Source organism: Oncorhynchus gorbuscha, linkage group LG09 (genome assembly GCF_021184085.1).
Source record: "Oncorhynchus gorbuscha isolate QuinsamMale2020 ecotype Even-year linkage group LG09, OgorEven_v1.0, whole genome shotgun sequence".
NCBI classification, from domain to species: domain Eukaryota; kingdom Metazoa; phylum Chordata; class Actinopteri; order Salmoniformes; family Salmonidae; genus Oncorhynchus; species Oncorhynchus gorbuscha.
Window position 1 is genome coordinate 26782420 of NC_060181.1, and position 25138 is coordinate 26807557.

Consider the following 25138-nt stretch of genomic DNA (forward strand, 5'->3'; position numbering starts at 1 on the left):
AAATCATTGGTCACTTTAATAAATGGATCACTGTATTAGTAATGCCACTTGAATTATGTTTACATATCTTGCATTACTCATCTCATATGTATATGCTGTATTTTATACCATCTATTGCATCTTGCCTATGCCGCTCGGTCATTGCTCATCCATATATTTATATGTATACTGTATATTCTTATTCCATTCCTTTACTTAAATTTGAGTGTATTCGGTAGTTGTTGTGGAATTATTAGATTACTCGTTAGATATTTCTGCACTGTCGAGACTAGAAGCACAAGCATTTAGCAAACACTCGCAATAACATCTGCTAACCATGTGTAATAGTGGGGGTGTAATAGTGGGGGTTCTTTCTCTCTCTCTCTCTCTCTCTCTCTCTCTCTCTCTCTCTCTCTCTCTCTCTCTCTCTCTCTCTCTCTCTCTCTCTCTCTCTCTCTCTCTCTCTCTCTCTCTCTCTCTCTCTCTCTCTCTCTCTCTCTCTCTCTCTCTCTCTCTCTCTCTCTCTCTCTCTCTCTCTCTCTCTCTCTCTCTCTCTCTCTCTATATATATATATATATATAAATATACATATCTATACATATCTTTCTCCCTGCACAACCCCTCTCCCCCAATCTCTATACAGTACCTCCCCATCCCCCCATCTCTCTGTGAGTGTATGTCCCATGTTTCTCAGCCAAATCCAATCATGTTAGCCTCTCCACTCTCTGGCCCAGCCTGACTAATTCCTGACTAATGCCTTTTCATGTAAAGGGCAGATTCCTCCAACGACTCACCTCATCTCTTCTCTCTGTGGATCAGGGGCCTCCTTTTTCCCTTCTCACGAGTCACACTCCCCATCTCTCTCTCTCTCCAACCCTCCCTCCCTGTATCCTTCTCTCTCGCTCTCTCTCTCTCCAACCCTCCCTCCCTGTATCCTTCTCTCTCGCTCTCTCTCTCTCCAACCCTCCCTCCCTGTATCCTTCTCTCTCGCTCTCTCTCTCTCCAACCCTCCCTCCCTGTATCCTTCTCTCTCTCTCTCTCCAACCCTCCCTCCCTGTATCCTTCTCTCTCGCTCTCTCTCTCAACCCTCCCTCCCTGTATCCTTCTCTCTCGCTCTCTCTCTCTCCAACCCTCCCTCCCTGTATCCTTCTCTCTCGCCTTCTCTCTCTCTCTCTCTCAACCCTCCCTCCCTGTATCCTTCTCTCTCGCTCTCTCTCTCTCAACCCTCCCTCCCTGTATCCTTCTCTCTCGCTCTCTCTCTCTCAACCCTCCCTCCCTGTATCCTTCTCTCTCGCTCTCTCTCTCCAACCCTCCCTCCCTGTATCCTTCTCTCTCTCCAACCCTCCCTCCCTCCTTCTCTCTCGCTCTCCAACCCTCCCTCCCTGTATCCTTCTCTCTTGCTCTCTCTCTCTCCAACCCTCCTCCCTGTATCCTTCTCTCTCTCTCTCTCCAACCCTCCCTCCCTGTATCCTTCTCTCTCGCTCTCTCTCTCCAACCCTCCCTCCCTGTATCCTTCTCTCTCTCTCTCTCTCCAACCCTCCCTCCCTGTATCCTTCTCTCTCGCTCTCTCTCTCCAACCCTCCCTCCCTGTATCCTTCTCTCTCTCTCTCTCTCTCCAACCCTCCCTCCCTGTATCCTTCTCTCTCGCTCTCTCTCTCTCCAACCCTCCCTCCCTGTATCCTTCTCTCTCGCTCTCTCTCTCTCCAACCCTCCCTCCCTGTATCCTTCTCTCTCGCTCTCTCTCTCTCAACCCTCCCTCCCTGTATCCTTCTCTCTCTCTCTCTCTCTCCAACCCTCCCTCCCTGTATCCTTCTCTCTCTCTCTCTCTCTCCAACCCTCCCTCCCTGTATCCTTCTCTCTCTCTCTCTCCAACCCTCCCTCCCTGTATCCTTCTCTCTCTCTCTCCAACCCTCCCTCCCTGTATCCTTCTCTCTCGCTCTCTCTCTCCAACCCTCCCTCCCTGTATCCTTCTCTCTCGCTCTCTCTCTCCAACCCTCCCTCCCTGTATCCTTCTCTCTCTCTCTCTCTCTCCAACCCTCCCTCCCTGTATCCTTCTCTCTCGCTCTCTCTCTCCAACCCTCCCTCCCTGTATCCTTCTCTCTCGCTCTCTCTCTCCAACCCTCCCTCCCTGTATCCTTCTCTCTCGCTCTCTCTCTCTCCAACCCTCCCTCCCTGTATCCTTCTCTCTCTCTCTCTCTCTCCAACCCTCCCTCCCTGTATCCTTCTCTCTCGCTCTCTCTCTCTCTCCAACCCTCCCTCCCTGTATCCTTCTCTCTCGCTCTCTCTCTCCAACCCTCCCTCCCTGTACCTTCTCCTCTCCTCTCTCCAACCCTCCTCCCTGTATCCTTCTCTCTCTCTCTCTCAACCCTCCCTCCCTGTATCCTTCTCTCTCGCTCTCTCTCTCCAACCCTCCCTCCCTGTATCCTTCTCTCTCGCTCTCTCTCTCTCACCCTCCCTCCCTGTATCCTTCTCTCTCTCTCTCTCTCAACCCTCCCTCCCTGTATCCTTCTCTCTCTCTCTCTCCAACCCTCCCTCCCTGTATCCTTCTCTCTCGCTCAACTCCTCCAACCCTCCCTCCCTGTATCCTTCTCTCTCGCTCTCTCTCTCAACCCTCCCTCCCTGTATCCTTCTCTCGCTCTCTCTCTCTCTCTCCAACCCTCCCTCCCTGTATCCTTCTCTCTCTCTCTCTCTCTCTCCAACCCTCCCTCCCTGTATCCTTCTCTCTCGCTCTCTCTCTCCAACCATCCCTCCCTGTATCCTTCTCTCTCGCTCTCTCTCTCTCCAACCCTCCCTCCCTGTATCCTTCTCTCTCTCTCTCTCTCAACCCTCCCTCCTGTATCCTTCTCTCTCTCTCTCCAACCCTCCCTCCCTGTATCCTTCTCTCTCTCTCTCTCTCCCTCCCTGTATCCTTCTCTCTCTCTCTCTCCAACCCTCCCTCCTTCTCTCTCTCTCTCTCTCTCTCTCTCTCTCTCTCTCTCTCTCTCTCTCTCTCTCTCTCTCTCTCTCTCACCCTCCTTCCCTCCCTGTATCCTTCTCTCTCTCTCTTTCTGTCTCCAACCCTCCCTGCCTGTATCCTTCTCTCTCTCTCTCCCACCCACCCTCCCTCCCTCCCTCCCTGTATCCTTCTCTCTCTCTCTTTCTGTCTCCAACCCTCCCTCCCTATATCCTTCTCTCCCTCTCCAACCCTCCCTCCCTGTATCCTTCTCTCTCTCTTTCTGTCTCCAACCCTCCCTCTCTGCATCCTTCTCTCCATCTCTCTCCTTCTCTCTCTCTCCCTCCCTCTCTCCCTACATCCTCTTTTCTCAATTTCTCTCTTTTCATCGCTCCCAGCATACTCCCTCAGTATGGATAATTCTCACTTCTGATCAACTTCAGTATGTTGCAAACCCACGGGTAGCCTGATAAGATCTTACAACACCACGGCTGTCCCTACTCTCTGTGTCCCTTCTTATTTACAGCTCACACTCAGAGACGACCCATCTGTCATATCAAGTGTTGTTTGTTCCTTCACTCTTGCTGTAGTTAATTGTTTTTGATACTCCCACCGGCAATCATTATTCAGATGCAAATAAATCAACGTGGACAACCTTGATTTAGTGTGGGGAGGCCATTAAAAGTGTGTGTGTGTTTCACCTTGAAGTCATACCCCCCATACACACACACTAATTAATATTTTACCACAGGATCAATGTTGCTCTGTGTAGTTTGTTTCTGCTGCTACGACTCTCTGGTGAAAATGCAACCATATTCTATTGGACAAGGAATGTAATATGTATTCAATCCTAATTGCCTCTGTTTTTAAGTTGCACGTGTTTCCCACATAGAGCCACAAGCTGTAGTAACACATTGTGAGGAGGACAGGGGCCAACCACCCTCCCCACTTCTTTTGCTTCTATATTCTGGTGAGTGGAAGGACAAAGGATACATTTTCAACATCTGGGATGTGTATGGGAAGAAGGGGGGTTGTTTTTAGGTGAGTCTGTGTGTGTGCGTGTGTGTGTGTGTGTCTGAGCATGTGTGTGTGTGTGTGTGTGTGTGTGTGTGTGTGTGTGTGTGTGTGTGTGTGTGTGTGTGTGTGTGTGTGTGTGTGTGTGTGTGTGTGTGTGTGTGTGTGTGTGTGTGTGTGTGTGTGTGTGTGTGTGTGTGTGTGTGTGTGTGCATGTGTAAGGGAGGGAGGGAGTGAGGGAGGTAGTGGTAGCAGTTGGGGGTACTGTGAGGGACACCAAACAGTGGCCTCATTGTACATCAGTTCAAGCTGTGTGTGTGTGTCCCTCTCTCTGTCTCCCTCAGTAGGGTTGTACAGTTCTTTGTGCCTGGCCCCAGTCAGCCTCTGTTATGGAGGAACAATGAGAGATGGGCATTCGGCAACAGTAATACACAAACACACACACACACACCATCATGAAGCAGATAAACACCCTTCCACCAGCAAGGACAGCTCAATGCAGTTTCCATTCAGCCCTCAGTGGAAGACCTGGTCTAGGTGACCACCGGATGAATACTATAGTTCTTCTGTGTGTGTGTGTGTGTGTGTGTGTGTGTGTGTGTGTGTGTGTGTGTGTGTGTGTGTGTGTGTGTGTGTGTGTGTGTGTGTGTGTGTGTGTGTGTGTGTGTGTGTGTGTGTGTGTGTGTGTGTGTGTGTGTGTGTGTGTGTGTGTGTGTGTGTGTGTGTGTTTGTGTGTGTTTGTTGCCCTGGAAGAACAATGAGCCGGTGATGTAGAATTCAATGAGGATTTGGTCTTGACATAAATACACTTTAGTATTATTGTAAAAAAGTGAAAATACAAAGATGTCAAATTGAGGGGAGAATGTGTCACCCGTGTGTGCATGTGTGGGTGTCGTTGCGTGGGTGTGCCGGCGTGGGTGGGTGGTGGTTTGTAATGAACACTCTGAAATCACTGTAGATAACTCTGCTCCTCCGATCTCCTCCACAGTGCTGCTGCATATTTATTATGATATCTGCTTCCTGCTCCAGCGAAGAATTCACAGGAAATCAGCTCCCTCTCAAATGCACATTAGGGTGTGTGTGCACGTGTGTGGTGTGTGTGTGTGTGTGTGTGTATGTCTGTGCATGTGTGTTCATGTGTGCATGGTTTTGAGAGTGTGTGTTCCTGTAACTGTTCGTAGTATAATAGTGTGATTTCTGAAGGTTTATGGCTTCCACCTCATGTCAGAATTTATTTATTTGATTTTATTTCACCTTTATTTAACCAGGTAGGCAATTTACAATTGCGACCTGGCCAAGATAAAGCAAAGCAGTTCGACACATACAACAACACAGAGTTACACATGGAGTAAAACAAACATACAGTCAATAATACAGTAGAAAAATAAGTCTATATAAGATGTGAGCAAAGGAGGTGAGAAGTAAATACAATATAGCAAGTAAAATACTGGAATGGTAGATTTCCAGTGGAAGAATGTGCAAAGTAGAAATATAAATAATGGGGTGCAAAGGAGCAAAATCAATAAATAAATACAGTAGGGGAAGAGGTAGTTGTTTGGGCTAAATTATAGATGGGATATGTACAGGTGCAGTGATCTGTGAGCTGCTCTGACAGCTGGTGCTTAAAGCTAGTGAGGGAGATAAGTGTTTCCAGTTTCAGAGATTCTTGTAGTTCGTTCCAGTCACTGGCAGCAGAGAACTGGAAGAAGAGGCGGCCAAAGGGAGAATTAGTTTTGGGGATGACCAGAGTGATATACCTGCTGGAGCGCATGCTACAGGTGGGTGCTGCTATGGTGACCAGCGAGCTGAAATAAGGGGGGGACTTTACCTAGCAGGGTCTTGTAGATGACCTGGAGCCAGTGGGTTTGGCGACGAGTATGAAGCGAGGGCCAGCAAACGAGAGCATACAGGTCGCAGTGGTGGGTAGTATATGGGGCTTTGGTGACAAAACGGACAGCACTGTGATAGACTGCATCTAATTTATTGAGTAGGGTTTTGGAGGCTATTTTGTAAATTATATCGCCGAAGTCGAGGATTGGTAGGATGGTCAGTTTTACAAGGGTATGTTTGGCAGCATGAGTGAAGGATGTTTTGTTGTGAAATAGGAAGCCAATTCTAGATTTAACTTTGGATTGGAGATGTTTGATGTGAGTCTGTAAGGAGAGTTTACATATTCCAAGTCAGAACCGTCCAGAGTAGTGATGATGGACGGGCAGGCAGGTGCAGGCAGCGATCGGTTGAAGAGCATGCATTTAGTTTTACTTTTATTTAAGAGCAGTTGGAGGCCACGGAAGGAGAGTTGTATGGAATTGAAGCTCGTCTGGAGGGTTGTTAACACAGTGTCCAAAGAAGGGCCAGAAGTATACAGAATGGTATCGTCTGCCCTCCGATTTGACACACTGAACTCTATCAGAGAAGTAGTTGGTGAACCAGGCGAGGCAATCATTTGAGAAACCTAGGCTATCGAGTCTGCCGATGAGGATGTGGTGATTGACAGAGTAGACAGCCTTGGCCAGGTCAATGAATACGGCTGCATAGTATTGTTTCTTATCGATGGCGGTTAAGATATCGTTTAGGACCTTGAGCGTGGCTGAGTTGCACCCATGACCAGCTCTGAAACCAGATTGCATAGCGGAGAAGGTGCGGTGCCATTCGAAATGGTCGGTAATCTGTTTGTTGACTTGGCTTTCAAAGACCTTAGAAAGGCAGGGTAGGATAGATATAGATCTGTAGCAGTTTGGGTCAAGTGTGTCCCCCCCTTTGAAGAGGGGAATGACTGCAGCTGCTTTCCAATCTTTGGGAATCTCAGATGACAGGAAAGAGAGGTTGAACAGGCTAGTAATAGGGGTTGCAACAATATCGGCAGATCATTTTAGAAAGAAAGGGTCCAGATTGTCTCGTCCGGCTGAAATGTAGGGTTCCAGAGTTTGCAGCTCTTTCAGAACATCAGCTGACTGGATTTGGGAGAAGAAGAAAAGGGGAGGGCGAGTTGCTGTGGGGGATGCAGTGCTGTTGACCGGGGAAGGGGTAGCCAGTTGGAAAGCATGGCCAGCCGTAGAAAAATGCTTATTGAAATTCTCAATTATAGTGGATTTATCGGTGGTTTCCTATCCTCAGTGCAGTGGGCAGCTGGGAGGAGGTATTCTTATTCTCCATGGACTTTACAGTGTCCCAGAACTTTTTTGAGTTTGTGTTGCAGAAAGCAAATTTCTGCTTGAAAAAGCTAGCCTTAGCTTTTCTAACTTCCTGTTTATATTGGTTTCGAACTTCCCCGGGGCTGTTTGATGCTAATGCAGAATGCCATAGGATGTTTTTGTGTTGGTTAAGGGCCATCAGGTCTGGAGAGAACCAAGGGCTATATCTGTTCCTGGTTCTATATTTCTTGAATGGGGCATTTAAGATGTTGAGGAAGGCATATTTAAAAAATAACCAGGCATCCTCTACTGACGGGATGAGGTCAATATCCTTCCAGGATACCAGGGCCAGGTTGATTAGAAAGGCCTGCTCGCTGAAGTGTTTACCTATGAGGGTGCCCGTGTTTACGGCTTTGGGATGGTACCTGGTAGGTTCATTGATAATTTGTGTGAGATTGAGGGCATCAAGCTTAGATTGTAGGATGGCTGGGGTTTTAAGCATGTTCCAGTTTAGGTCACCTAGCAGCACGAGCTCTAAAGATAGATGTTCCCTGTGTGGTAGAGGGGACCAATCCAATTGGAAAAATAGATATAGTTATAGTGAACCAAGAAAATTGTCCGATAGACCTATACAGATAGCAGACGATAAGACAGCTAACGATTAGCGGGCCGCAGATGGGCGTTCAGGTAACATCGCAACGAAGGGGCCAGTTGGATAACTCCCTCGGGCAGATAACGTCGGTAGTTCAGTCGTGAAGGTCTGGTGGGGCTTTGCGTCGGCAGTAAAATGGTTCCGGATAGGTGATTGTAGCCCAGGAGTGGACTGATGGAACTCTTCAGCTGGCTAGCTCCGGAATTATTGATGTTTGCTCCAAGACCAACGTAAGCCAATAGTCACTCGGATAGCAGCTAGCTAGCTGCAAGATCCAGGTATAAATGTCCAGAGCTTATGGTAGAAATCTGGGGATATGGAGAGAAAATAGGTCCGGTATGCTCTGGTCTGAGTCGCGTTGTGCAAAACTAGCGATAGCTTTTCGAGCTAAAGTATAGCTGATGACCACCAACCGTGGTTAGCTGTATACTAACATTAGCCAGTAAACTGGCTAGCTTCTGGCTAGCTTCTATTGTAGATTTAAGATTTGAGGTGAACAATATATATTTTTTAAATTGGTGAGGTGGGTTGCAGTAGAATGTTTTGAAGTTGAGAATTTTAGAAAAAATATATATAAAAAGATATGCGAAGAAAATATGTAAATATATATATACATGGGACACGACAGGACGAGGACAAAGGACGTCTGACTGCTATGCCATCTTGGAGAAGAAAAAAAAGGTATGGGGAACATGTCTGACAACCACTAGCTAACAACAAGGTCTTCCTCAACCCCAGCCCTTAACAAGCACCTGCACCCACTGGCTGTGTCACACACTGTACACACACAGATGTGCATGCACACAACCACAGACATATGTGCATAATGAATGCAGTGAGGGGCAGCCACATAGAGAGTGAGAAGAGGAGCTAGTTGTCCGTCACCTTCCCATTTCTCTCTGAGCCTATTGGCGACCAGCGGCACGGTTCCCCACACGTTTCCCTTCAGCTGGGCTTCCGGAGGATCAACCAGCCTATTAATTATATATGCAGACAATATGGTTCAGGCGGTTTGTTGATATCGCTGCGAGTGCCTCCACTTTACCTCTCGAGTACACTGCAGCTGGAATGTCTGCTTGGATGCACGACAAAGTGATATACCTGCGTCTCTGATCGATGAGACCTTCGCTGTCTCTGATTTGAGGTAGAGCACTCAAACTCAACTCTGGACCTCGAAGCCATTTCTACTGTCTGTTTCTACTGCATTGTTCCCTTCTAATCAGGATCTGATTTAGACCTGGGACACCAGGTGGGTGCAATCAATGATCAGGTCGGAGAGAAAACCAGCAGGCTTCAATCCTCGTAGGGTCAGAGTTGAACACCCCTGCTATAAAGGCTGCTCATCATCATTAGTAGCTAATCTTAATCTTAGTCGATCGCTGTAATGATTTAAGCATAAAGTACATGAACATGTGATTTCACAGCACTTTGTGATGTCAGTGGGCGGTTCAACAAATTATGTTTTGCCCAAAAGGGCATTTTGTACACTTCTGTAATTGCTATGTCGACCATTTTGAAGTAATGGCCCTTTATTTGTTCTCTATTGCCCAGGGATGATTTCCCATCATACACATGTCAAAATAGTCAAGAGTTCATCCAGAAATCACGCCCCAAACATGTCATAGTTCTCTTCCTCTTCTGCTCCGTGCAGATCTCTGTTTTCCACCAAACTGACCGCAAAGGCTGAAAAGGGAATATGAGTTATCAATCGTCTTTCTCCCCCAGGTCTGTGTGATACTACACAGGTCCGTGTTAAGATAGAGCCAACCTTGTGTCTCTACTGGTTCAAAGAGCCATGCAGCACAGCATTGTTAAGGAGCCATGTAATGTACCCCTTTCTAAAAGGGAAGAGATCTCCTACTCTGACTGGTTTATGAAAGATACGTGACCAGTCATCTGAGAGACTGGTGTCATGTCTACGGTCTCTCGCTCATAAACTAGACAGCTCCATTCGGACTGATTGTCCTGTCTGCATGCCTGTCTGGGATGCCTGTCTGCATGCCTGTCTGGGATGCCTGTCTGGGATGCCTGTCTGTGATGCCTTCTTGGGTGGTCAGTCAGATGTTATTGCACAATTATTTTTGGGTTGGATTTTATGTTTCCGGACATATTTTCAGCCTATTTCTGATGGAACTATGCTTAACCTGTGTCCACAAAACCCGCTTTATGGATTTGGAAACAATGTCTGGTGGTGATATTTTTACTGATGCCTGACACAAAAGCTTTACAACATGCGGTCATTTAGTTCAAATGTTGCCACCTAACAGACAACCCTGGAGGACCTGTAGACGAAGAGAACGAGATGATTTCCTTTTCATACATCTACACACTCCCCTTTTCATTTAGTCGTCCCTGCTGGAGATAAAAGAGCTGAATCACTGTGGGCGGGTCGACCACCGCTCAGACACAAGGTGACCTGGAAAGTAGGTCACTCAACTACAGAAGGTCATCTCAGAAATAACTAATTGAATGATCGAGAGAGAGAGACAGAGAAAGAGGGCGGGAGAGAGAGGGGGAGAGGGAGGGACAGGGAGAGAATGAGAAATACACTTTCTCCTCTAGGATATTGGAGATAGATCTGAGCATGTATATAGTCTCTACCATTTTGGCAGACGTTTCTGTCCAATGAGACTGTGTTTCTGGCATAGGGAAACTAATGCCTGTGGACTCATTGTGACTATTTTCTCAGTTTTGCTTTAGGGTCGGGAAGATATTCCTTTTTATGGGAAACAAGGAATATCTGAATCTGAATTTCCGGATCTTTTTACACTGTCTTTGTCATAGATGTGTGTTCAACATATGAATACAGATTGACTAGCCTGATGGGGTTCCCATTTTCCCCATCTTCTCCATCCAAATCCTATGGTGACACACACACACACACACACACACACACACACACACACACACACACACACACACACACACACACACACACACACACACACACACACACACACACACACACACACACACACACACACACACACACACACACACACACACACACACACACACACACACACACACACACACACACACACACACAAAGCGCCTCCATCCAAACTCTCAGTTGGGACGCAACACATCACATTGCTTTCTATTTCCTTGGTAAATGCCAACACCTGCCCTCTGCCAGGCACCATGGGAGAGAGGGATAGGCAGAGGAGTGGGCGGCAGGTAGCCTAGTGGCTAAGAGCATTGGGCCAGTAACCGAAAGGTTCAAATCCCGGGTCGACTACGTGAAAAATCTGCAGATGTGCCCTTGAGCAAGTCACTTAACCCTAATTTCACCTGTAAGTTTCTTTGGATAGGAGAATCTGATAAATGACTAAAATGAGAGCGGGATGAGAGACACATGAAAGAATCATCAACATTTTAGCTGGCAAGAAAGCAACTGAGGAAATGCATGGGGCAAACTTTCTTTCTCTCTTACCCTTCCCTCTTTTCTCTTTCTCCCTTTCCCTCCCCGTCTCTCTCTTTCTCTCCCTCCCTACATCTCCCTACCTTTCATTCCCTATCTCTCCTCTTCCCCCCAGTCTCTCCACTCCTGTGGCAGCACCATGAGACGAGGGCCTCGGTTCCGACAGATACTAAGTAGATCACATCATTATCTTAACAGTGAATAACAGGGTGTTGAGACACCAGCATTAAAGCTTGTTATAGCCTGTCCCCAAAGGCAGAAAAACATCACTTCTTTTCCTCAAAAGATTACCTTCTCCCTCCTATCGATTCAAAGCTGTCTGCAGAGAGAGGGGGATTTGATTCAAACAAATAAATAAACACGGATTGTAATTGATTTGTCCGGTGATACAAAAGACGAGAGTGTGGCAGGAAAATAACTGTTGAGGGTAATGACTAGGGTGTGTGAGCATCATAGGGATATGTCATTGGCAAGTATTAGAGCTGTGTTATGTGTTACTGGAGAGGCAGAGAGGCACAGAGCTAATCCGCTAACAGTCGTCTCACTGGTGTGCATGTGTGTGTCTGTGCGTGTGGTGATGCTGGGGAAGATGAGTGTACTGGGGCGGCAGGGTAGCCTAGTGGTTAGAGCGTTGGACTAGTAACCGGAAGGTTAAACCCCCGAGCTGACAAGGTACAAATCTGCCATTCTGCCCCTGAACAGGCAGTTAACCCACTGTTCCTAGGCCGTCATTGAAAATAAGAATTTGTTCTTAACTGACTTGCCTAGTTAAATAAAATAATAAAATAAACGTATAGTGCCCAATAGGTCTATGGATCTAAGAACTGGTTCCTGGACCAATTATTGGCCAAGGAGAGCCAGACCACTCTCATCTCTCTCCATCTCTCCATCATCACCCATCTCTCTTCACAGTAGGCCTCTCTCCCTCTCCCCCCATCTTGTTCTCCCTGTTTCAGTCTTTCGCCTTTCACACTAACTGTCAATCACTCACATCCCCAACTTCTCTCCTTCCTTCCTTCCTTCCTTCCTTCCTTCCTTCCTTCCTTCCTTCCTTCCTTCCTTCCTTCCTTCCTTCCTTCCTTCCTTCCTTCCTTCCTTCCTTCCTTCCTTCCTTCCTTCCTTCCTTCCTCTTTCTTATGACTTGTTCTGTATTAGAAAGAGTGGTGGCTCCCCGGGGGTGGGTGTTCTAAGGGGGTTTGAGGAGAGGGGTCTGGGGGATGTGTCACCCCTCGTGCCCCTCCTCTATGTTGGTACAGGGTTCCTTCTGGCTCCTCTCAGTGTGGGACAGGGGACGCAGGTGTGTGTGTGCATATGTGGTTGTGTGATGCAGGCCAATTTGAGCTGTTTTCTCCCTCTCACTCCCACTCTCTGTCATACTGTGGATAACCATATCACCCACTGACATGTTCATTAATTACCATGAACACCTGCAGAGAGGGGAGCCTTTCAATCCGAAACCTCACCCAGACGCACACACACACACACACCCTTCCTCTGGGAGGGCTAACATGTCACAGCTGTAACATGTTATTGTTTAGAGAATAGAGTGCTGGGAATGCTTAACCCCCCTAGCTAATCAAATGCCTCTTGTCCTTTCTCTCAATTATGAAAATCAATTTCTTTATGGAAACGTTGGTCAATTGTGCTTTTCCCTCACTTGCTAGCAAGGAGTATACTAGATTGGCAGCCACAAAAGTGTGTGTGTGTGTGTGTGTGTGTGTGTGTGTGTGTGTGTGTGTGTGTGTGTGTGTGTGTGTGTGTGTGTGTGTGTGTGTGTGTGTGTGTGTGTGTGTGTGTGTGTGTGTGTGTGTGTGTGTGTGTGTGTGTGTGTGTGTGTGTGTGTGTGTGTGAGAGAGAGAGAGAGAGAGAGAGAGAGAGAGCGACATGGTTATCTCTTGTGTTGGAGGCAGTTTCTCGCGAGGTGTTATTGAGCTGTATTGACCAGGCCTCTCTCTCTGCTGCTGAGGGCTAATTCAGCTCTGTTCCTTCTGCTGACATTTTCATCACCACGGCTCTGCTTTATGGAGTCAAGACATAAAACACTGCTTAAAACAGCCCCTGTCCTCTGTTCTCGGACCGCTCTCCTCTCCTCTCCTCTCCTCTCCTCTCCTCTCCTCTCCTCTCCTCTCCTCTCCTCTCCTCTCCTCTCCTCTCCTCTCCTCTCCTCTCCTCTCCTCTCCTCTCCTCTCCTCTCCTCTCCTCTCCTCTCCTCTCCTCTCCTCTCCTCTCCTCTCCTCTCCTCTCCTCTCCTCTCCTGTCCTGTCCTGTCCTGTCCTGTCCTGCCTGTCTCCTGTAGCTATCCCCTCAGCCCCGCTGTCAGGCAGATAAAGTGGCCTACATTGGAATTGTGTTATATAGTATTCCCTGGTAAGAAAGATTCTTGTAGCATTGTGGGAGAACGGATGCTTGGTCGAGTCTGATTTTCACAAAGCCAGTCAAGAGGATTGCGCAGCCAGTGAAGCTTTTAATTCATGGAGAGTTGCCCTGTGCTGAACCTTAGTCCATCATATGCAGACATGAACAAATATGGAAAATGTATGAATATCTTGAGGGAAATTATTGTTCATGTCATCTGGAAGTTAAATGACAAAACTAGGTTGACTTTCACTTGCCTGGCTCCAGGTCTGTTGTGCCTACTCCTCTGTCTGTTGTTATGCCTTGTTACACAGCAATAACTGATCTGGGACGAGGATACAGTGAACCCCCAGGCTGTGTCCTTTTTCCGGCAGCCGGCACTCCTCTCCTCCCTGGATTTGGTTATATAGCTCACTGGGACACCAGAGAGATGGGGGAGAGACAGAGGGAGAGACGGGGTTGGATGGGAGAATCCGTGGTAGTTTGTTTAGCTAGGAGGAGGATTCCTCTGACCTCTGACCCACTTCTGTGATGCAGATTCATCTGAGCAGCTTGTCCTCTCACATAGTAAGCTACGTAGGTTTTCTCTCTCCTCCCTCACAGAGAGAGGCAGGCGGCCCAGGCCAGCAGTAGCACTGCAAGCTGCTCAATCCAACAACATAAAACAGGCAGAGCTCAATCCAGCGAAGGGCCCTCTGCACCGCTATTCCTCACTGATAGAATAGTAGGGCTGTCCTTCACCACATTGCAGCGATCCCTATCCAGCCAGAGATTGGCGGAGCTATCCTTTCAGCACCACAAACACAAGCACATCAGCACTGTTGTCCTGCTTATCCTTCATGCAGAATTGATTGATTGATTGATGGACTGCTTATGCTATAATATACCAGGGTATGTAATTCCTCACTGACCTCCCTCCTCACTGTACCTTAATCTTCTACATTTCCTGGGAATATTGATTATGTCAGTAATTCTGCCCTGGTTCTGGACTCTGGGCTCTGTGAACTCTGGGCTCTGGGCTCTGGGCTCTGTAGGCTCTGGGCTCTAGGCTCTGTGGACTCTGGTCTCTGTGGGCTCTGGGATCTAGGCTGTGTGGGCTCTGGGCTCTTTGCCTGCCTGTCCTGTACTTACTTGGCGTTTTATGTTCCGAGGGTATGTTTACCTCTAGACTTTTAATTGCATTCCCATAAATCCTAGAGGAAGGACGTGCAATCAGAAAATTGCACTTGGCATAGTGATTTATGCGGCTTGATTTGTGTTTGTTTGTGTTAGTGTGTGTATGGGGGCGATTTAGGACTTGAGCGAAGGCGTTATTTATCAGGAAGTACTTATTCCTCCTCACGAGCCACTTTGGTTGTTTGTGTTGGATGTGTAAATACATTACAGTTCTGTTGTCCTGAGAAGCACTTCAGAAACTGACTGATAGTCCTCTGGCATAGGAGAGCTTGGTCTTCTGGGCTTTAAGGAGCTTTGATTCATAGGAAAGTCATATGAAGAGATGATGCAAATTCCTTATAAACTGCCCTCCAACTTTTTATCAAAATCAATGTAAAGTCTTGAACGGTAACATTTAGATGAAGTTTTACACAGATGGACGTGTCATTTTGTCGCTATTAAGAACTGTACAGTAAAGTTGTAATCTGACAGATAGGAGCTGAGTTTCATCTACATTATTCTTTCCATTTGGATAATATTATGACTCACTGCTCTGATAGTTACTCCTTCAGTTGAACTCCCTGTGACCTCTGTGGCTCTCTGTTTCCTCAGGTCCATGGGGCCGGTGTATGGGCAGCGAGTGTGGCCCAGGGGGCAGCCAGAGCCGGGCAGTGTGGTGCGCCCACTCTGAAGGCTGGACCACCCTTCACACCAACTGTGACCAGGCAGAGCGCCCGGAGAACCAGCAGAGCTGCTTCCACGTGTGTGACTGGCACAAAGACCTGTATGACTGGCAGCTGGGTGCCTGGAACCAGTGTGTGCCCGTGTCCATGCGAAGCACTGGGGCGCTCCAGCGGCCAGCCGTATGTACCCGCGGCGAGGAGGGCATCCAGACACGCGAGGTGGGCTGCGTCCAGAAAGCAGATGGCGTGCCTGCGGAGGATGCAGCGATTTGTGAATATTTTGAGCCCAAGCCCAGGCTGGAGCAGGCCTGTCTGATCCCATGCCCGCGGGACTGTGTGGTCTCCCAGTTCACCCCATGGACTTCCTGTTCGAAAACGTGCGGCATGGGTCTTCAGAATCGTGTCCGTTTTGTCCTGGCGCCGCCTCTGTTCGGGGGCTCGGCCTGCCCTAACCTGACAGAGTTCCAGACATGTCAGCCAGGTCCCTGCGTGGGCCCAGAGAGCCTCTATAGTCTGAGGGTGGGGTCCTGGGGTCCCTGCTCTGTACCCCTCCCTCGCACGGCTAGGCAGGCTCCCACCTTTACTCACGGTAAAGATGTGGCTCTCCCTCGCCGGCTTCGGAAGAGCAGAGAGGGTAAAGAGGGTAAAGAGGGCAGCGAGGTGTCCACCCCACGCCAGCCTCGACTGAGCAAAGAAGAAAGGATGAAAAGAAAGGAGGAAAGAAAGGAGGGGAGAAAAGGAAGACAGGCAGCCAAAGAAGGACGCAGGAAGAACAAGGAAAGAGTCAAGGAGAGGGTGAGGGAGCGAGTGAGGGCGAAGGGGAGGGTGAAAGACCCAGAGACCAAAGAGCTGATAAAAAATAAGAGGAACAGGAACAGACAGAACCGACAGGGAGGGAAGTTCTGGGACCTGCAGGTTGGATACCAGACCCGGGAGGTGACCTGTGTTCACAGGAGCGGAAACACTGAAGCACTAAGGTCAGTCTCGCATCACAGCTACCTAATGATGTCTCATCCATTTCTCACCAGTGTCTCTGATATAATTTTCTATGTTCCATTGTTTCCCCATTACATAGAGGTGATGTAGGGATGCATCTCTCTGTGTGCTTTAGAAAGACATTATTACTGGCAGCACACGATTCACAGTCAGCTCTGAAAGAATTACAAGAGCCTAAAGTGTTCTGTGTTCTGCAGTACTAACGGTCACACACCATGAAGTCATCATCACCCACATGGCTTTGTTAATGTATAAGAGAGAGAGAGATTGGAATCTATGCCTTCTGGAATAGATATGGCAATAGTGTTTTGTCATAGAATATTACATACGGTTTTGGTTTTAGTAGGTCTTCTTCTTGTTCTTCGTACCTCATGTATTCTCTCATTAGTTTATTCATAGTACCCTCAAATAATTTCTTTATGCTGGAATCACTTTAAAGTATTGGCAAAAATGCTGCCTTTGGAGTTTTTGTTTTGTAGCTCACATTAATCCACAATAGTCCTGTAGTTTATTAACATTCATATAACGGCTTGTTTACTTTGCGTTTCAAATATTTTGGGCCAGTTGTTTGCAACCTCTTTTCGTAAAAATCTCAGAAAGTAGAGCTGTGTTTTTTGGTTTTTCTCTGAAGTGAGGGTTCAGTCAATGGAGTCAGCAGTGTTTATGTTTTGTATCGTATTTTCATTGACATCTATTCTTTGTTTAACCAAAGAACCTGTCGTCTTTCAAAGAAGCAATTGGAGTTTTCTACAGCGTGAAGTTAGTTTCAAAGCTTCAGATTTACCATAACCCCAAGTGAAAGCATTGTGATATTCAGCGATTAATATAGTAAATATTAATAAAGAGAGACGAGGATAAACAGCATTTTTGTTTTCGCGCCTCAAGATAGCGTAATATTCCAAGAAAACCAACATTTATTCAGTGAGATCAACTATGAGAGTTGAATCGATGATGAGTCGAAGTGTCATGGCTTCCTTCCATTCTGCTGTACTCAACCGTGTCCCTGGGATCCAACAGACGATGAGAGGCCTCAACCATAACATCTATGAAATGGTCAGAGGATCAAAGAGCTGTCCCTCAACCGTGTCCCTGGGATCCAACAGACGATGAGAGGCCTCAACCATAACATCTATGAAATGGTCAGAGGATCAAAGAGCTGTCCCTGATCTAACAGATGATGAACGGCCTCAACCATAACATCTATAAAATGGTCAGAGGATCAAAGCGCTGTCCCTGATCCAACAGACGATGAGAGGCCTCAACCATAACATCTATGAAATGGTCAGAGGATCAAAGAGCTGTCCCTGATCTAACAGACGTGTCCCTCTATGAAATGGATCAAAGCAACAGACGATGAGAGGCCTCAACCATAACATCTATGAAATGGTCAGAGGATCAAAGCGCTGTCCCTGATCTAACAGACGATGAGAGGCCTCAACCATAACATCTATGAAATGGTCAGAGGATCAAAGCGCTGTCCCTGATCCAACAGACGATGATGAAATGGTCAGAGGATCAAAGAGCCTGGGATCAACAGATAACATCTATGAAATGGTCAGAGGATCAAAGCGCTGTCCCTGATCCAACAGACGATGAGAGGCCTCAACCATAACATCTATGAAATGGTCAGAGGATCAAAGCGCTGTCCCTGATCCAACAGACGATGAGAGGCCTCAACCATAACATCTATGAAATGGTCAGAGGATCAAAGCGCTGTCCCTGATCTAACAGACGATGAGAGGCCTCAACCATAACATCTATGAAATGGTCAGAGGATCAAAGCGCTGTCCCTTTCCGTTAACCCTCATCCTGTGTAACGTCCATTTCTATGGGCGGCCATCTAACTACATCAACATACTGTAGCATGGTCTTTCATTCATATTACAGAATTAGCTGGGTGGTGGTGGTCGAGACGTGTTTTATTGAATGGTCTCCATGCCACTCTATTCATGTGCACATGCTTTCGAAAAGGCATTGTTCCTCTTTGCTGAGATGTGAAATGCATGTACGTCCCCATTCTGTCTCTGAGGTAACGGGGTGGCTGTTATGGTGACCACTTAACACCGAACAGATCTATCCCACTTTCTTAAAGGGATATGAATGCTTTAGCGCATCTTGAAAGAAAAGGAAAATGGGCGTCCATAGGGAGATGGTCAGAGAAAATCAGGAATGATTGAAATGATGGGATAACAACTTGTATTATATTCCCGCATCTTTAAGTAGAATATATATTATATCTCTATGATCGAGGTCTATCCTAGGATTAAATGTTGAGACATTTCTCCTTTATAATGAGGAGTGATGTTGAGGTATTTTAGTTTTTTTAGGAGCTACTCATAGCATCTACCACAGATGTCGAACTGAAACCCCCAAAGAGGCTTATCTGATCTGATACTGACCATTGACCAACCACATTGTTGGCTAGAGGCCAAGGATCAAGTGTGTTTACTGTTATAGAAGCTTTGAAATATATCTGGTGGGAATGTTTTCCATCTCACTTCATTTAACATTGGTTATTATTTATTATGATGTTAATCTGTATGTAAACTAAGGAAATATATAATTCTATATTTGGGTCCTATTTCAGCTTTACATTTCTTTGGGTGAGAGTACCTGCTAAATGACTACAATGCTAAATGAATATGTAGGTTTGTAGAAAAGGTCCTTTGCAAATTCAGAATGAGTTCAAGGGGTTTGAAGCTGTGGTGTTCCTGAAGTGGATTTTGCAAACAAGTTTGGCCTTATTAGGACACCTTGCCTCATTCCTTTGACCAAACACCTTCGCTGATTTCTTTGAACCTAATTAATGAACACCGTGTCTGTTCTCTCCAGCCTGTGTTCTCGGGAGTCCCTACCAGTGACCTACCAGGCCTGCGTCCTGGCCAAGAACTGTGAGGTGAGCGACTGGACCGACTGGTCGCCTTGCTCCAAGGACTGCTACGAGCTCAACGGGCCCACGGGTGAGCGCACACGCACACGCCGGGTACAGCAGTTCCCTGTGGGAGAAGGGGAGGAGTGCCCCGAACTGGAGGAGAAAGAACCCTGCACCCCTCAGGGAGAAGGGGGACCCCCCTGTATTGCGTAAGTACTCTATCACCCAACGTTTGAAAAATATGTGTGATTTCAATGTCTTACATGGATGTCTATGTTTTTTTTCGAACAGTATATGAATTGTGTAGTTTGTATACTCACATTGGAAAACGTAAAAATGTAGATGGTCAATTGAACTGCACTTCTACTCTGCAGGCTGGCTGACAATTACAGTTACTCACGTTCTAAAGTGTACTATGGGTAAGCTGCCTGTCTGCATCCCTAAATAGCTTTGCTGACAAAAAAACACTTAATGTGTCAGACACTCAGCCAGACAGGCCTTGTTCTTGTCTGTCTCTAACACTAAATGCATATGTGCATACAGGAAATGGTTTGTTTCTGTGTGTTAAGTGATTAAGGCCATGCGGCCGGAACGTTGGCTGGTTGCTGTAATGACTGTGTAGCTAACCATCTAACACAACAGTAGTAGTAGGACTAAGAGCACTGGGGAGTTATCAGCAGGGGGAGGAGCCACAATAACAACCCCACTACTATTGGTCTGTGGGTTGTTTGGTGTCTGCTGGCTTATTATCCACAGCCTGAGTGGTGTCATTAATCTGATGAATGTTATTTATTTAATCCACTAACTATGTTTAATCGTTACCCGATTAAATTAATAATGTACTCATTAGATATTTGGGGGAACACGGGAAGAGGTTGTTTAAAGAGTTACCATCTCCCGAATGAAGCTCTGTAAGGTATACAGTAGGGAAAACAAGTATTTGATACACTGAAAATCACATTTTATGATTTTTAAGTAATTAATTAGCATTTTATTGCATGACATACTTATTTGATACATTAAAAAAGCAGAACTTAATATTTGGTACAGAAACCTTTGTTTGCAATTACAGAGATCATACGTTTCCTGTAGTTCTTGACCAAGTTTGCACACACTGCAGCAGGGATTTTGGCCCACTCCTCCATACAGACCTTCTCCAGTTCCTTCAGGTTTCGGAGCTGTCACTGGGCAATACGGACTTTCAGCTCCCTCCAAAGACTTTCTATTGGGTTCAGGTCTGGAGACTGGCTAGACCACTCCAGGACCTTGAGATGCTTCTTACGTAGCCACTCCTTAGTTGCCCTGGCTGTGTGTTTCGGGTCGTTGTCATGCTGGAAGACCCAGCCACGACCCATCTTCAATGCTCTTACTGAGGGAAGGAGGTTGTTGGCCAAGATCTCGCGATACATGGCCCCATCCATCCTCCCCTCAATACGGTGCAGTCGTCCTGTCCCCTTTGCAGAAAAGCATCCCAAAGGAATGATGTTTCCACCTCCATGCTTCACGGTTGGGATGGTGTTCTTGGGGTTGTACTCATCCTTTTTCTTCCTCCAAACACGGCGAGTGGAGTTTAGTCCAAAAAGCTCTATTTTTGTCTCATCAGACCACATGACCTTCTCCCATTCCTCCTCTGGATCATCCAGATGGTCATTGGCAAACTTCAGATGGGCCTGGACATGCGCTGGCTTGAGCAGGGGGACCTTGCGTGCGCTGCAGGAGTTTAATCCATGACGGCGCAGTGTGTTACCAATGGTTTTCTTTGAGACTGTGGTCCCAGCTTTCTTCAGGTCATTGACCAGGTCCTGCCATGTAGTTCTGGGCTGATCCCTCACCTTCCTCATGATCATTGATGCCCCACGAGGTGAGATCTTGCGTGGAGCCCCAGACCGAGGGTGATTGACCGTCATCTTGAACTTCTTCGATTTTCTAATAAATGTTCCAACAGTTGTTGCCTTCTCACCAAGCTGCTTGCCTATTGTCCTGTAGCCCATCCTAGCCTTGTGCAGGTCTACAATTTTATCCCCAATGTCCTTACACAGCTCTCTGGTCTTGGGCAATGTGGAGAGGTTGGAGTCTGTTTGATTGAGTGTGTGGACAGGTGTCTTTTATACAGGTAACGAGTTCAAACAGGTGCAGTTATTACATGTAATGCGTGGAAAACAGGAGGGCTTCTTAAAGAAAAACTAACAGGTCTGTTAGAGAGCTGGAATTCTCACTGGTTGGTAGGTGATCAAATACTTATGTCATGCAATAAAATGCAAATTAACTACTTAAAAATCATACAATGTGATTTTCTGGATTTTTGTTTTAGACTCCGTCTCTCACAGTTGAAGTGTACCTATGATAAAAATTACAGACCTCTACTTGCTTTGTAAGTAGGAAAACCTGCAAAATTGGCAGTGTATCAAATACTTGTTCTCCCCACTGTATATCTATTACATCGGTAAATAGTCATCTTATCAATCATTACCTCTTATCATATCATCATCATTCTGAACAGTCGTAACCTCATGCATCTGCAAAAACCCCAGCCGTACTCATGATTCAGTACTACACAAATTGTTTTCATCATTTATTTACTAGCTAACTAAATAATAACGGGAGAACATACACACTTAATACATGAGACAAAGATCCCTAGCGGAATTTTACAATATGGCTTTTACACAACGACATGGAGGGAGAGAGAAAAATACACTTTCGTCAACTAATTTCAGAACTATTCTCACGTTAATCATATAGTTTGCACACGAACCGCCGACCGTTTTGAATAAGGAATCATTCATGTATTTACGTGTTTGTGCCTTTGTTCGTCCTGTAGTCCTGAACAGAACCAAAGATTTCACTCTGTGCCATTCACTCCCGAAGCTGCTTATTTGAAGATGAGCTAGCTGTGCTGATGGTTCCCATTATTTGTATTTCTACTTTGCACATTCTTCCACTGCAAATCTATCATTCCAGTGTTTTACTTGCTATTTTGTATTTACTTTGCCACCATGGCCTTTTTTTGCCTTTACCTCCCTTCTCACCTCATTTGCTCACATTGTATATAGACTTGTTTATACTGTATTATTGACTGTATGATTGTTTTACTCCATGTGTAACTCTGTGTCATTGTATGTGTCGAAATGCTTTGCTTTATCTTGGCCAGGTCGCAGTTGTAAATGAGAACTTGTTCTCAACTTGCCTACCTGGTTAAATAAAGGTGACAAAAAATTTAAAAAAATTAGAATAAATTAAAAACCACTGGAATGGTTGATTTGCAGTGGAAGAATGTGCAAAGTAGAAATGAAAATAATGGGGTGCAAAGGAGCAAAATAAATAAATAAATAAATAAATAATATAAAATAAATACAGTAGGGAAAGAGTTAGTTGTTTGGGCTAAATTATAGGTGGGCTATATACAGGTGCAGTAATCTGTGAGCTGCTCTGACAGCTGGTGCTTAAAGCTAGTGAGGGAGATAAGTGTTTCCAGTTTCAGAGAATTAGCTGGGTGGTGGTGGTCAAGACGTGTTTTATTGAATGGTCTCCATTCCACTATAGAGGGAGAGAGAGAAAGATGCGAGGGAGGCGGTAAAGGAGAGATGGGTTTGGCTCAGTGTGTGGGGCGATGTGTCATGTTTTGTCATTTATTATCTTGTCTTGTCCCTGTGCTTCCTTCTATTCGTTTCCCTCTGCTGGTCTTATTAGGTTCTTTCCCTCTTTCTATCCCTCTCTCTCCCCCTCCCTCTCTCACTCTCCCGCTCTCTCTTCTCTCTATCATTCCGTTCCTGCTCCCAGCTGTTCCTATTCCCCTAATCAATCATTTAGTCTTCCCACACCTGTTCCCGATCCTTTTCCCTGATTAGAGTCCCTATTTCTCTCCTTGTTATTCGTTTCTGCCCTGTCGGTTCCTTGTCTAGAATTCACCGTGCTGTGTTTGTGTATCGCCCTGTCGTGTCGTGTTTTCCTCAGATGCTGCGTGGTGAGCAGGTGTCTGAGTCTGTCTGGTTCAAGTGCCTTCCCGAGGCAACCTGCTGTTCACCTGCTGTTCAAGATCGAGTCTCCAGTTTGTCCTCGTCATTTCGAGTGAAAGTTGTGTTTTTTGATTATATTTACTTTACTGGATTAAAGACTCTGTTTTCGCCAAGTCGCTTTTGGGTCCTCTTTCACCTGCATGACAGAAGGAACCGACCAAGGAATGGACCCAGCGACTTCAGACGCTCGTTACACTGCCGTCGAGATCCAAGGAGCCATGCTCGGCAGACACGAGCAGGAATTGTCTGCTGCTCGCCATGCCGTGGAGAACCTGGCCGCTCAGGTTTCCGACCTCTCTGGACAGTTCCAGAGTCTTCGTCTCGTGCCACCTGTTACTTCCTGGCCTGCCGAGCCTCCAGAACCTAGGGTTAATAACCCACCTTGCTACTCCGGGCAGCCCACTGAGTGCCGCTCCTTTCTCACGCAGTGTGAGATTGTGTTCTCTCTCCAACCCAACACATACTCTAGAGAGAGAGCTCGGGTTGCTTACGTCATTTCACTCCTTACTGGCCGGGCTCGAGAATGGGGCACAGCTATCTGGGAGGCAAGGGCTGATTGCTCTAACAAGTACCAGAACTTTAAAGAGGAGATGATTCGGGTTTTTGACCGTTCAGTTTTTGGTAGGGAGGCTTCTAGGGCCCTGGCTTCCCTATGCCAAGGTGAACGGTCCATAACGGATTATTCTATTGAGTTTCGCACTCTTGCTGCCTCTAGTGAGTGGAACGAGCCGGCGCTGCTCGCTCGTTTTCTGGAGGGACTCCACGCAGTGGTTAAGGATGAGATTCTCTCCCGGGAGGTTCCTTCAGATGTGGACTCTTTGATTGCTCTCGCCATCCGCATAGAACGACGGGTAGATCTTCGTCACCGGGCTCGTGGAAGAGAGCTCGCATCAACGGTGTTTCCCTGCTCCGCATCGCAACCATCTCCCTCCTCTGGCTCAGAGACTGAGCCCATGCAGCTGGGAGGGATTCGCATCTCGACTAAGGAGAGGGAACGGAGGATCACCAACCGCCTGTGCCTCTATTGCGGAGTTGCTGGACATTTTGTTAATTCATGTCCAGTAAAAGCCAGAGCTCATCTGTAAGCGGAGGGCTACAGGTGAGCGCAACTACTCAAGTCTCTCCATCAAAATCCTGTACTACTTTGTCGGTCCATCTACGCTGGACCGGTTCGGGTGCTACATGTAGTGCCTTGATAGACTCTGGGGCTGAGGGTTGTTTCATGGACGAAGCATGGGTTCGGAAACATGACATTCCTTTCAGAGAGTTAGAGAAGCCTACGCCCATGTTCGCCTTAGATGGTAGTCATCTTCCCAGTATCAGATTTGAGACACTACCTTTAACCCTCACAGTATCTGGTAACCACAGTGAGACTATTTCTTTTTGATTTTTCGTTCACCGTTTACACCTGTTGTTTTGGGTCATCCCTGGCTAGTATGTCATAATCCTTCTATTAATTGGTCTAGTAATTCTATCCTATCCTGGAACGTTTCTTGTCATGTGAAGTGTTTAATGTCTGCCATCCCTCCCGTTTCTTCTGTCCCTACTTCTCAGGAGGAACCTGGCGATTTGACAGGAGTGCCGGAGGAATATCATGATCTGCGCACGGTCTTCAGTCGGTCCCGAGCCAACTCCCTTCCTCCTCACCGGTCGTATGATTGTAGTATTGATCTCCTTCCGGGGACCACTCCCCCTCGGGGTAGACTATACTCTCTGTCGGCTCCCGAACGTAAGGCTCTCGAGGATTATTTGTCTGTGTCTCTTGACGCCGGTACCATAGTGCCTTCTTCCTCTCCGGCCGGGGCGGGGTTCTTTTTTGTTAAGAAGAAGGACGGTACTCTGCGCCCCTGCGTGGATTATCGAGGGCTGAATGACATAACGGTTAAGAATCGTTATCCGCTTCCCCTTATGTCATCAGCCTTCGAG

The 25138-nt window shown here is 46.8% G+C and overlaps 1 protein-coding gene across 2 annotated transcripts in view; it reads left to right on the forward strand.

Annotated features, from left to right (window-relative positions):
• Window positions 1-25138, forward strand: part of LOC124043338 (thrombospondin type-1 domain-containing protein 7A-like) — a 232093-nt gene that overhangs the window by 56848 nt on the left and 150107 nt on the right. For both annotated transcript variants that reach the window (XM_046361855.1, XM_046361856.1), the window contains exons 2-3: window positions 15258-16305; window positions 19157-19405. In XM_046361855.1, the coding sequence (XP_046217811.1) occupies window positions 15258-16305; window positions 19157-19405 (1297 nt within the window). The remainder of the gene's footprint in view (window positions 1-15257; window positions 16306-19156; window positions 19406-25138) is intronic.